Genomic DNA, 14,588 nt, shown 5'->3' on the forward strand with positions numbered 1-14,588 from the left:
ATGAAAATGAGGCCAAGACAATGGACATATGACAGGAGGAACTTTTGTTTCATAAGGCATCTGTATACAAGATATGAAGCCTTAATGTCGTCTACTCTCTGCAATATAAAAGCTTTATACCAATAGTTTACGCCGATTCCGCCGGTTGAGTGTAATATTGCCTATATCTTGCATTCAGCGACAAAAGTCGCAAACGAGACAAAAAAATCTAGTTCAACTCCATTACATGTTAAGTTGTCAGTTCTCAAAGTGAGGAACCAGGTCAATGGTTGTCTTTAGTGAAATAATAGATTGTTGTTCGCGAAACGTCCAGTGGCAAATTCTATCTCGATGGTTTTTTTTCCCTTTAGTGAACTTGGTATTGATAGCAGATCTTTGAAAGTCTCTTTAAATTATTATCTTTGTCATTCATGTTTTTTTTTTGTATCGGCATAATTTTGATGGGCAGTTTGCACGTGAGGAATGCTTTGGGTTTAAACTCGACTGAATGTTGCCAAGTGTATTCCTCTTAAATAATGCAATACATGTCTTTCCTATCTGAAATCTTCTATCAAGATTTAAATTTTAAGATTTTGTTGAATAATACTTGTTTTTGAATTTAAGAGAGGAATGTGTGTCTTTTTAAACCATAAAATGGAATAAAATATACAAAAGTCAATGTATTTAAATTGCAATCACGACGAAACAAAACCTTTTGTGATTAATTTATCAATATAGAAAACAATTGCAACAAATAAAATGCAAAATAGAAATGTATACAGATAACATTGATTGAAATGTAGCATATTTCATACGAAAACAATCGTAACTCTATATTTCCGTAAATAGCAAATTTCGGTATCGTGTTCTTCATTGTAAGCAGTGATTGACCCAGGACATTTCCATCTAAACATAGAGGTCACTTACACAAAGAAAACAAAATCAATCTGGGTGTATTCTTTACGTGTATGTTGAAAATAACTTTTGTCGCTTTGAAGTTGTACTATAATTGTTTTCAGCTGTTACCATGGTTACTGTTATGTTTCAATAGTTGGTAATTCTGTTGATGTGCTAGAACTGACAGTGAAAGATGATGGAAACTTCTTATTTTTCTCTTTTCGCCAATCTGGCTGATACTGATCACAATATATTTTGAATAATGTCGTCATGTCTGGGACAACCAAGGACTTGCTTCTTTTATTTAGTGCCAGCAACTTTGCCGTTGAAGGGTGAAGTCGTTTTGCGCGATGTGATCTCAGAGAATGTGGTCGATGTACCATTTCGTAATCTTCTATTTCGCGCATGAGCATTCGACGAGCATCTCTACCTTGAATAAATGCTTCATCTGACAATCGGTCATTCAATGACGACATGAATGTGTTCCCAAATCGAACTGGTGACGACATTGGTAAAGCAAGATGCTTCACGTGCTGGCAAGGAGGAACCAGGGGCTGAGAATACATTGTAGATTCTCTTGAAAAAGACAAAGCAGATAAAGTTGGAGCGCTCGCAGAGACGGGATACCGTCTATGCTCAAAGCCTCTGTTTATTTCTGCACTCTTTTGAACCCAATCTGAAGCATTTAAGTATACTTCGTTGTCTCTAAGTGTTGGACAAGCCCTACCTTTTACCAGCAGTTGATACGCAGACGCATAATGTCCATTTTTACAAGCTAACAACAATGCCGTATAGCCAAGATTGTTACGTGTATCAATGTCTAATCCAAATTTGACAAAGCAGTCCGTTAGAGCTTGAACGACTTTAGGGTTTTTGCTTGCTGTAGCATGATGCAGAGGTGTATCACCATCATTGTCTCCCTCATTGATGTCTATTACATCTTCTCTAATTAAACACTGCACTATCAAGTGTCGACCGTTCATGCATGCATAACTCAAAGCCGTTCGGCCAAACACGTCTCGTAAGTTCAGAAATGCTCCAGCTTGTATTAAAATCTTTGCCATTCTATACCCGTATTCCTCATCCACCATACATGCTAACATTAATGGGGTCCTCCCATTTAAGTCTTTACTGTCCATGTTTGAATTATGTTTCGCGACCAGTAACCGGACCTGATGTAGTCTACAGTCTAGCACGGCCTGGTGGAGAGCAGTTTTAACCAATCTCCTTGTCGCCGAAGGTGGCGATATTTGTACTTGACTTGACATTGCACTCATCTAAAAAAAAAATGGAACGGAATTTTCAAGAAACTCATATAAAAACTCTTAAGGCATGTTTTAGTCACAAAACAGTCTATGAAAGGCGGGATATATGTAAATGTGTATGACGGGCGTCACATGTTCAGTAGTTTCATTTGTTATCGTTCAAGGCTTTTGTTGAGAGTTTCAATTTCCAGTGGAGATGGAACATAGTGTTGTGAAGGATGATGATCAAAATATTTTGACGCGAAAAAAAGTAGAAAAGAATTCACGACATAAAGGATTTAAAGTTTTTTTTAGGGCATAAGTTGGTACTTTAAGAATTGTTTCTGCAAAATCTTGAAATTTTTACCGGACAATTTGGTACCGATGCTAAAAAAACATATCTTTGACTTCTCCCTATCTCAGTATCTTTAAATCTATAATAGAGCAGTTGCCCTCTACCTTAGATACACCGTGTTTTTGTATTGCCAAAGTGTAAGTCTTTTTTCAATTTTTTACACGTACACCTACTTTATTTCAATTAAGGGTTGCAACAGTATTGAAATAACTTCTGTAAGAATGGTGAATTCGGTTGTCTTGCGGGGTTGTTATAAGATCTTTTATTGTTGTAGTTTTCTTAAAACATGTCGTCTTAAATAATGTTGCTTTTACGTAATCGATGAACAAATTACATGCATGTAATGAAAAAATACAATACACAATACAGAAAACTAACCTCCTATGAGTTAAATATTCAATCCTTTAAAAAATCAACAATACTTCTTTACTTCACGAAACATTGAATAACGTATGTGTTAATCCCATAACGGTTAATCTGCATATGTATAATCCAGTTTTAATAAATCTGTTACTAATTTCACATGGATTTGCAGTTAATACACATTGGATTGAATTGCAGTCTTCACTTCCGATTGGCTTGCGTTGCCATGGTCCTGAAACAAGAACCCCAGTGTCCAAATAAAGGTAAAGTTCGATTATTATTCCCCACTTGGACGATTTGTTCGAATATTGAATTTCTAACCTCTGACTTATTATTAAAAGACTGATCAGTTAACAAAGCAGATACAGTTCAAACTCAATGAAGTGATACCTAGCGTGGAAGAACAACTTTAAGATTATTTGTATCGCGAATTGATAGCCCGTAAACTTTTTATTAAAGGATAACAGAATAAGGCAACATTGTGTCAAGAGGATTGTATCATTGTCAAGATATAAAGCAGCTATTCAGAAATCGTGCATGCAATTTGAATTTTAATAAGTATATTATTATTTGTTTCACTGTGCAAATTGATTTAAATCTTTAACAAATTTAATCTACTTCAAAACCACTTTAATATTCGACGCGAAATTGAGATGTAAATGTTTAAGTGGCTCATAGTTTGATTTAATTGTATTTTTTAGAATATTTTTCCTTTGATAATGGACCATGCCATTTACTTATCAAACTGACTAAACATTTCAATGTATTGTTATTATTTGAATATTGTTATGCTCAACTGCCACAGGGCCCTTCTGTTAAGCAAATAATTAAATGGTATATCGTGATATGTGAATTTCCCTTTTTACGCTTACAGAACTGCTGACTGAAGCAGGGGGATAAGGGGGAGGGGATTGCTACAAACAACAGATACTATACAGACTCCTGGACTTTAAATCAATGATCTGACGCAAACAACATACTAATAATATGAAATTTATTGATTGATTGGTGATTGCTTAACGTCGCGTCAACGTATACAGTCCCTAAAACGTACTAAAATTCAATGCTAATTAAATCAAGAGTGGACACGCTTGAATAACTATCGTTACTAATGTGATATAATACTCAGACAAATAAACATGTGTAACAAGAGGCGAAATATTGCGGAAACATAATCGTAACAATATACTAGTATTTCGTACTGTTCAGCTTGAACATTAAGTCATGGTCAAGTGTCTAGTGTCAAAGATATAATAATTTTACAGACCAAATATATTCGACCAATTAAATTATAGACTAGAATAATAATGGCTTCCTATAAACACACAAATAAATCGAACGAATTCGTCGCAAGCGAGACAAAAATCAATTCTTTAACAAAAGTGCGACAAACAAATAAAACGAAATGAAAATGGACAATTTATTCAGTCTGTCACAAATATTTAAACTGTGTACTTCAATCTATTTTTTAATTTAAATAGGAGACGATTTAAAAACTGTTGTCATGAAATGTCGTTAAAAGCAATTAAAGATATGTGGATATTAGACTTTTGAACCTTTAATACATTGATTGGTGTTAATTTCAAATATCAGAGGAACAAATTACGCGTAAAAGCAACAAAAGTTTATTCTAAAAAAAAATATACATAAACTTTATTCGAAGTAAAAAAAACAACAAATAAAGTGTGCAATAACTTTTCAATTAAAAAGTCGAATGATTTTTATTTTTAATTCCCTAAATTCATAAGATTTATTTATTAATTTGAGAGCCTAAAAATTTGTGAAATTTCTTTAGAAAATTATGACATTCTTCTTTATCGTCTACCAGAAGTAAGAGAGAATACCTTAGGATGACATAATCTTCGGTTTAGTTATTTATTATTTATAACATCTTTCAAAATCAGAGTACTTGACATATCTTTATGAATTTGACGCTACTCTAATATTGAGGAAAAAGTAAACGTAAATTTTAAGTGCATTACAAAAAATGGAATCAAAATATAAAAAAAACATTGAACAAAATTGCAGGAAAGTTCAACAAATTGTCAATTTCTATACAAATTTATAACTTAGTACACTCACCGTTTCAACATGCTTTCTAACCCCACTGTCGTTCAAGTGAAACTAAATTTAGATAAATACTACATATGTGGTCGTAAAACCGACTTTTAAATCTTTTCATCATTTGATTAAATAGAAGTGAAGTCAGTAAAAGCCTAACAATTCAATAATTATATAAATCGTAACAGATTTATCTACTAAAGCACCGGGAGAGGGTCTACTAGAGATTTATAACAAAAGACAGTTATTCAATAATTTCATATCAAACCTGGTGGATCAATGTTTTTGGACTTAATAAACATTGCACGGATTTATTCCTATATACAAAATTTCTACAATGGTTTAATCGTTAATCAAGAGAGGGAATAAAATCATGAAAAAGATATGATAGCGGAGGTGTCAACACAGTGAAAAATTATGACTTATTAAACTTCAAAATAATTCGAGGATTACTTCGATTCTAAATAATATTATTTTTATTTATAATCCCACAAATAGAGAAATACTATACACATCGATTTAAATTTCCATGGTATTCTTTCGATCTCATCTGAAACAAATTTTTCCTATCCATATACCGTAAATCAGTAATATTCACAGTAAAATGGAATAGATCGTGCCCTTTTTCTCATAACACCCAATTTTACTTATTTACTTAATGTCGGCTATGTATACCTCTTGACACATGGGACAAGGATAAGTTGCCACCCATCGCTTCTGTTTTCTCTTTTGTTTCCCAAGTGTAACCTCTATCTTCCATCTCGGATTCTATGGTCTGGCTACACTCTGTTTTTGGATAAGGATACTACTGATACTAGAAGGACTGCTTCATACCTTGCTCTTTTCCTCAATATTGACACAGATGGAAGACTTCACACTAAAATCCATGACAAACGGGACGATTTCAACTTCCCATTTCTCAGCAGTAGCATACCCTCTGCCCCATCATATGGTGTTTACATATCTCAGTTGATACGTTATGCTCGTGCAGGAGGAAAGATTAAAAATGATTCTCCGTTAATTTTATGGACACAATCACGAATTGGTTGATCTGTACGATGTGTCTGTGTCTAAAACAACTAACGACATTTTTACCACATCTTAGATTGTGGTTCACCATCTACGTCGTCTGGTCTGCTAAGTACCGAACGTGACCTATTCCCGAATATGACTGTTTTGTCGAGTGTGAATTCGCATTGCTATTAGACGTGTCTCGTTGTTTTTATACATCCAACATTCATGTATTTAGTAATGATGTTTCTTTTGTAAGTCTAGTTGGATATTGTGTTATGTCTTATTGTTTGTGGTTTGAATTCTATTTTTATTTTCTATATGTATGTAAAAGTAAAGATAATTAATAAGCTAGTTCATTTGTATGATTTTTAGTTTAAAGCAACTATATGCACAGGATTTATTTGTTTTTACAGTTTTGATTTAGAAGAAAAACCGAAATGGTTAGAAAATACAAATAATTACACCATTACTAACACAATTCTATAATAATATTCTTGTAATGGTTAGAAAATACATAAAATAACACCATTACAAACTTAATCCCAATTTTTTTATTCTATTTTTAGAAATTTACATGTGACGTCACTTTTTGTGGCGTTGATACATTCGTGTGACGCACAGTTCATAATTCTCTTGTGGTGTACTGGTGTACTGTCGTACTGTCGTAAATTGATTGAAGGTGTCCGTTGTTATTCTGTGGTTTACATGTTGTAATGTACTATTATATTATTTATTTATGTATTTCTCTGTCCTGTGTGTTCTTGCGTTTATTTGTACTGTATTCCTGTCATGTAATGTTGTCATTTAAATTTAGCGGTATTTCTAACATTGCCATATAAGCCATATAATTCTTAAAATGTCATGTACCAAGTCAGGATTATGGCAGTTGTTATCAAATAGTCCGTTTCTATGTATGTTGGCGTTTGTTTTTGTAGCAGTTCAGTATTTCTGTTGTCCGTTGTTTTCCTCTTATAGTTGATGTGTTTCCCTCGGTTTTGGTTTGTGACCCAGATTTGTTTTCGCTTAATCGATTTATGACTATTGAACAGCGGTATACTACTGTTGCCTTTATTTGTTCGTCCTCTTTTTCTTTTTCACTCAGGTGTCATCTTTTTGAAGAGGAGACGACCAAGCCATCTCCATTTTTCTGTTACAAGAAGGTCTTTTCTTTGATGCTAGTTATATTGTGTAGTACTTCGTTAGTTATCTTGTTTGGCAATTAATATTTTCAGATTTCTCCATAGATTTGTTATTGAAGCCAACTGATGTCCCTCTCGGACATTCTACAGCATTATGTGCCGTTCAGTAATACACAACTGTTATAGATTTTCAATTTTGTCTTATTGCTGCAAGTTGCTGTTTTCCAAATATTCCGAAGTCTGTGAAAAGTAGATGTTGTTATTGCAATTCTGGTGTTGATGTCTTGTACAGTTCCTCTTCTGATGTTACCACGCTAGCCAAAGAACTTACCACCTGTTCTTTTCACAGTATAGTGTCTCTAGAGATAATTTGATTTGTGAAATTATAATCTTGAAGAATATTTTGTTTGGAATGAAAACTAGCGAGGTATCTCAGTTGCTACAATTAGTAAGATATCAGCCTTTTTGGTATCCTGATGAATTCACCTTTGTATTAGTTTTCAGGGATGATATTTTTTTAACAACTGCTGTAAGTTAAGGGTCAGCTTTCAAAATTTTAATTTTTTGTTTTTTTTTCTCTATTGAGAACTTCTTGAATATATTTTTTCCATCTTGCCAGTTGTTCTTTCTCTGATGTTAATGTGTTGTTGTTGATGGTGATATTGTCGGTAGCGAAGACTTCACCATTTATTCAGTGCGTTTTTTTAACACGAAGTGAGACATGAAAGTTTATCACTTTACTTTCAATTTCAGGTTTTAACATTCAATCTCTGACCTGGGACTCATGGCCGTAATTAGGCCCTGGAAACAGACGAGGTAGGGGTTTGGAGGCCGAAAATTGTAATATTAGGGTTCGAAACATATGTTGTTACATCCGTTTTTGTATCATATTTACCGTTTTTGTTTCAAATTTACCGTATGAAGAACTGCATTAGGCTATCAGAGCCGGCTGACAGATACTTGCCTCGAATTTTGTACCACCAAACATGTATCCATTTACAGTAGGGTACATGTCTGATAGTAGAAAAAGCGGAAGAAGTGTGTGTGGTCAACGCTTCATTAAAAATAACACACATTTTCAAAAAACTTTAATAAAGCCCAAAGAGTGGAACCTAATCACTGTCTGCGAATGATAGTTTGACCTTTCCTGTGTCACTAAGATCCCATCGTTTGACTACTTTCTTGAAATTGAATAAGAATAATTAATTTATTTTGCTAATTTTATAAATGCATAAAACCCGAATCAATAATGATACATGTTTAATTCTGCGACCGTCTTTTTTCGCAAGCCCGAAGTACTCCCACAATACTCCATGAAAATTCATAGTATCAAGGAATCAAATTGTCAGTCTGCCAAGGTCTTGTCCTGTCCATTTAACATTCAAATGGAATGATCACATAACCTGCTCTCCAATATCATGATTATGTAGCTAAAATAAAGCCCACTTGGCGTTAAACCAAACAAATTCTCCATCCATCCGAAATATATGTTTTGTTTTCGAATAGCAGCCAGGTTTGTAGCAAAACATTTGCCGAAAATGCCTCAAATCTTTATTTGATTTGAGAGAAATGCAAACAAATTGTTGGGTGTTTTGATACTCCTGCGTGAACTGTGAATGCTTCTTTAATAATATTGACCTAGCAAGTTGAAGAACTCGAATAATATTTGAATTTTGATTTACTTTGCGCACTGATAAAATGGGAAAAAATCCATTATCATTTTCGAGGGAAATCATTGAAATAATTGCAGAACCCAGTGGCGGATCCAGAAATTTTCATAAGGGGGGCCCACCGACTGCCTAAGAAGGGACCCGCTCTAATCATGCTTCAGTGATTCCCTATAAAATCAACCAAATTTTTCCCACAAAAAGGGGGGTCACCCTACCCCCCCTCACAAATCCACCTTTGAAACCAAATGCCGGTTTATCGGTTTATTGGCGATGGTGATCAGGCTGGGAGTTCGATGCCTAACGAAGTTGAAATAAAAGTACAGAAGCTGCACGTCAACATTAATTACTATTCCAATAATGCATTACTTAATTCTTTATATGAAAATTATGCAAGGATGTGTTCTACCCCTGCATGCCTAGCTTTCTCCATTTTCTTTTTTTTCCGTATTATTATTATTTTTTTTTCCAGACATTCAGACGAGGCAATTGCCTCGTCTGAATTGCCTCGTCTGCCTCATCAGTAGTTACGGCCCTGGGACTATTATACTAACGTCAATATATTATGATCCAGCTCTGACAGATCGATTGAAGTGACATATAATTATCAGAATCAGGCTTAATCAGAATATTTCATGTCAGGTAATATGGGTGAAGATACCATACCATAATTCACTCAATCTTTTACTTTTCCCAAACCAGCACATTTGTAGTATATTCGTTCAACTGAGAACATGATACAGATACCTACAACTCAACCATTACAAGAAAAGCTGTCGAGTCATGCACACCTCACCATGGGAAATATGTACTACATCTACTAACCAGACTGTTTCTAGACGGAGAAAAAACATCTTGGAAACAAAAAACAAAACTAAAGATAGTGGCCAATTTCATCGACAAAACAGGCAGATTTGATTCTTTGGTTCCTCAATCCCAATCTTAACCAGTGCATACCTATTTTTATAGATGCAGAGGAGAAATTACATTGAGCATAAAATACAAGAGGGAAGATCCGCACCTTCGAGACAAGTGCCAACAAGACTTAAAATTGAGGATTTAGGATAGTCAATAGTGTTAGCCACTTCCGTAGTAAAAGTGAAAAAGTACCATTTTGTCTTCCAGTGGAAAGACCAAGGATCACCTGAACTTGGCGATCACAGTATGTTAACAATACTGGTATAAAATTTTATTGCAGTATTGTGTGTGTGTTTTTTTTTTTAAATACTCCAATACTAGAATATGAGTGTATACCAGCATTGTTAGAAGTAATGATCTAATTAAGTTATTTTATTTGTTGATAAAGCATGATAATTGTGTATAAGCAAAGTTAAGCATGGTTGCAACATAGTCCCCTACCGGTTAAAAATTCATTGTATTGGAACAAAATTCAGACATGATCTTTAACTTGTCATGATAAAACTTTATACCAATAATCAAATCAATATCTTCAAGCAAGAAGAAAAAAAGTGTGGAAAACTGATTTGCCGGACTGACGGATGGACAAACAGACGGACAAAGGGAGTGCAAACCTTAAGTCCCATTCGACTTCGTCGGTAGGGGACTAATTAGGATACATCTACAAAAATAAACACCGAATGGACGCTTTTGTCTACTTTTTAAAAAGTAAAGTACCGAAGAAATGGGCACAATTTGTGACATTTAGGGTATATCACGTTAAAATTAACATTAATGGCAATTCCTGTGTATGAACATTATGCATAATTTAATTATAAACCAGCAATTTGATATCAGAGACATATTGTATTATATGTCTCTGTTGATATTGATATTAGTGCTACTTGCTATCTTATAAAAACAATCAAGACAATACTAGTGCAACATGGATGTATCGTTTTTGAAAATATAATAGTATGGATGTTTTTACAATTTAGAATAAAATGTCCAAAAGTCATGTCATCTGATATCTTGATGTAATATTTCCATTATTATACAATACAAAATAACAAAAAAAAACCCAACAATACTGGTACAATACTGGAAGACAATACTGAATAAACAGTATTGTGATCGCCAAGTTCAGGTGATCCATGGAGTGCTCGATTTCTTAATTCCACATGCAGGGAATGCAAGTATAAAGTTTCCTGAGAGCTGAATCATTAAGTACAAACGACGTTTCATTAAAGTTTTGCCACTGCTTTTTGTTGTCTTCTTATACACACAAATGCAATAACTGTTTGCTGAGAAGACCATGATACATTCATTCTATGTTCAGGTACTGTTACTTTTGGTTCAGAAACGGGTAGTAAAAAATTATAAGCCTGGTATTGCCTTCATTTTTGTTTTATTCTTTCGACATGAAACAAGTTTTAAATAGATAGGTATTTCACATACTAAATTTTACGGTAATATTGTACTTAAAGCGCGGAAATCACTATGTGATCCATGTAAACTCATCGAACCTTTAAACAAACTTATTAGTAAAGGTTATCTTACCAATGTTGTAATTAGATCTTTGAATATAGTTTACATTGGCACTAATATCGATTTTGTCATCAGCAAATTAAAACATAACTAAATTTGTATTTTTTTCAAGCGGGATGTATAGAGACACACCCATGTTCGTTTAGATCTATAAAGAGGTTAAACTCCTAACTATCCTACTGTCTGTCGATACATTTATTTTTGGCATTGCACTAGTCATGTCTTCTTTGACTGTCCATGACGTTAAAATACTAAATCCGTGGGATGTGTTTTATATGATTTTAGTCTCTGATGCATGATTTTTTATTATTAATTGTTTTGGCTTTTAACTAGCTGTCAGTAACTGCGAGTACTCTCAAATCGTACTTTCTTGTTTATTTGACCTGTTGATACTAATTGTCTTGCTTTTTTGTTATTTAATGTTATTCAGGGTTATATCTGGTCTATATACCAGCTTTGATAAGTGTTTGGTATAACTATATAAATTTTCACTCCGTAAAATGAACATCAAAATTATTTATTTTGTAAAAATATTTCCTTTCTCTATTGGTACTGTACACATATACCTAACAACAAAATTATTTTCATTTACCTGTGTTTAAAGTTATTGCAAATGGCTGATATTTTTGTTCGAGCATATTGTATTTCTTTAATTGTTTAACATTTCTTACCGATATAACATGTTACTTTTATTATTCTTCCCTTAGTTTATTTATTTTGTATTTACATTGTGTCATAGGTCAAATTTATTTGTTCAGTGTATGTTCAATGGTGTTAATATGTCCTTTGATTGAGTTAAGCTATTTCAGTTGATATTTTATAGTGTGTCTTTCTATGTTGTGATGTTACACTATTGTTTCAGAAAAAGGGTGAAGGTTTGGTACCATTAAAACGTTTAAACCCGCTGCATTTGTATGCACCTGTCCTAAGTCAGGAATCTGATGTTCAGTAGTTGTCGTTTGTTGATGTGGTTCATAGTGTTTCTTGTTTCTCGTTTTTTATATACTAGTAGATTAGACTGTTGGTTTTCCTGTTTGAATGGTTTTACACTAGTAATTTTTTGGGGCCCTTTATAGCTTACTGTTCGGTGTGAGCCAAGGCCCCGTGTTGAAGACCGTACTGTGACCTATAATGGTTTACTTTTATAAATTTTGACTTGGATGGAGAGTTGTCTCATTGGCACTCATACCACATTTTCTTATATCTATGTGAAGTCACAGGTTTGAAGCAGTTTCTTTTACAGAATTTGCGAACCTACATATAAATAGTAAATACAGAGAAGAAGTGCAAGATCTAACAGTTGTCAGGATGGCTGTTATTTTTTAATGTAGGTTCACAGCTAGTGTTTGATTTATCTTTGAGGTTTCATTGTTTTATACCTTTTTTTCAAATCCAAGTAAACTGGTATGAATCCCAAGTTTATAAATATATTCACCCTGGTCCCACTATAATATCTTGTACAAATTAGGATAGGTTTTTTATTATTGTTTTTAAAGTCTGATATTTTTTCTTCATTTTTGTGTTTACCTTTTATAGTTGTTGATTGTGCCTTTCACCAGTTCTTTATTTTTACACATTATAATATCACCCCAAAATGGCCACATTAATATGGCTCTAGAATGAACACCTTGATATCCCTCTTGCTTGAATCATAAACATTATGCCCTCCCTTTAACAGTTGAAGTCAAAATTTCAGGGGTACCTACATCTACCTGCTCAAACCTCTTTTCAGAGCCAACGATTTCAATCAAATTTTCCTGAAACATTTCAAGTCATTAAACAATCAACATCACTTTAACATGACCAAAGAGATTATGTATTTCCAGCAAATGAAAATAACACTTTATAACGTTCGTGCATCTGAATGGCTTCTCTGGATTTACCTTCACCAGGAACACTCATATCTAAACATTTAAAAGCCAGGGATATATATATATGTAACTAGAAACGTTGGGAGCTATATAACCAAAAGAAACCTTACGATCATTGATGGCACCATAAATGCTACATTCATGAAGTGCGAGCACATAGGCACATTGCAACTCTAGCATTGATATGTTTATGTCATCCTAACATGAACATATATTAATGATTCATCATGAAAATTTAAGTGCAACCTATTCTTGAGACATCAATGTTACTTTTAAAATGGGGATATGAATGTAAAACCAGCATTAATACTTTTTGTCCTATGGTAAGAAAACATTGTTGACACATTAGAATAGACAAACTGATGTTACTTTATTCCAACCACACTAATGTCATTCTAATGTATTGATTGATTGGTGTTTAACGCAATTCTCAGCACTATTGTGCTATTTCATGGCGGTCAGTATTTTATTGGTGGAGGAAGCCGAGGTACTGGGAGAGAACCACGACCTCCGATCGGAAAACTGAAAATCATGGTCAATTAAGATTGGAGTCAAATGTAAATGTCACAGCAGCACTAAAAATTTTATGTCACTCCGCAAATGAATTTTAATGGTGCTCAAACCTGCAGAAGTAACTCAACAAATAAAAATATTATGTCACTTCAAAATAGTAAAATTGATGTCAGTTCTGTATATTAAAGCAAGTTAATATCTCCAGCATAGAAACATATGTTTCAAGCATTCAAGCATGCCACACAGATTGTATGGAATGTAAAAAAAATGAGCTTTGTCTGATTTAAATTGTCTAATCTGATGACTCATGGTGTGGAAATTTAAACTGAGAAACAGACATAAGCAAGGAAAATAGTTCTTCATTGAATCATGAAAAGAGTTAAAAGTTTGGTGGCTCCTGTAAGATGGACATGCACACCCTTCAACCATACTAATGTGTACTGACTCGTCTGACTGACTTATGACTGCTTATTGTTCAGCTGCAAATATATGGTGCAAATTTAAGATTGCTCTGATGTCTGATGGACCTTTTTGGGACTTGCTGGTGTCATTGAAGGTCAGAGTGCAGCCTCAGTGAAAAACATGGAAATTACCTAACCAGATTGGATGGGAAGTGGGCACGTTTCTGTTTTGAAAGCACAGAAGATTAACTGTCAAGCAGTTTAGCCATACACCATTTTTCTTCATTCTTTTCCATTAAAGAATTTGTACCTGCAATTTACTGGCTATCCCCCAGTAACTCCTGGTTTCAAATATTAAAGTCACACATCCATGGATAAAATCTGAACATCTCCTATTGGTCGTTTGGCTAGCTTAGGTTTATGCCTTTTTTCATGAAATAATTGTGTATGCCACTGAAATTCATTGAATGAATAGGCAGAATTGCCGCGGTGATAATCCCTCTTTGACTGGTTTCTAACTAATGGTTTGAGAGAAGTTGAAGATTTTTATTTATTGACCAATCAACACAAAAAGAGGGAAGAATCAGAGAGCTTGGTAACTCTACGGGAAAATGCTAAAGTCTGAAACTGTTTAAAGTT

General features: G+C 33.8%; 1 protein-coding gene across 4 annotated transcripts; it reads right to left on the reverse strand.

Annotated features, from left to right (window-relative positions):
- Positions 1-689: 689 nt before the first annotated feature.
- LOC127738432 (death-associated protein kinase dapk-1-like) lies at positions 690-5,029 on the reverse strand. 4 transcript variants are annotated; one of them, XM_052249714.1, is made up of 3 exons: positions 4,921-4,968; positions 2,854-3,070; positions 690-2,153 (listed from the first exon to the last, which is right to left on the reverse strand). In XM_052249714.1, exon 3 carries the CDS (start codon positions 2,151-2,153, stop codon positions 1,017-1,019), a length of 1,137 nt encoding a protein of 378 aa, XP_052105674.1. In that variant the 5' UTR covers positions 2,854-3,070; positions 4,921-4,968; the 3' UTR covers positions 690-1,016. The 4 variants fall into 4 exon arrangements, with proteins under 4 accessions (XP_052105674.1, XP_052105754.1, XP_052105808.1 ...); XM_052249794.1 differs by lacking the exon at positions 2,854-3,070 and having other exon boundaries at positions 4,921-5,029; XM_052249848.1 differs by lacking the exons at positions 2,854-3,070; positions 4,921-4,968 and adding an exon at positions 2,687-2,773.
- Between the last annotated feature and the right edge of the window lie 9,559 nt (positions 5,030-14,588).

Source organism: Mytilus californianus, unplaced genomic scaffold (assembly GCF_021869535.1).
Source record: "Mytilus californianus isolate M0D057914Y unplaced genomic scaffold, xbMytCali1.0.p SCAF_1, whole genome shotgun sequence".
Taxonomy (NCBI): Eukaryota; Metazoa; Mollusca; class Bivalvia; order Mytilida; family Mytilidae; genus Mytilus; species Mytilus californianus.

Bases quoted from the DNA above. Each gene is read 5' to 3' on its own strand.
- LOC127738432 (XM_052249794.1), bottom strand. From the start codon at position 2,153: ATGAGTGCAATGTCAAGTCAAGTACAAATATCGCCACCTTCGGCGACA.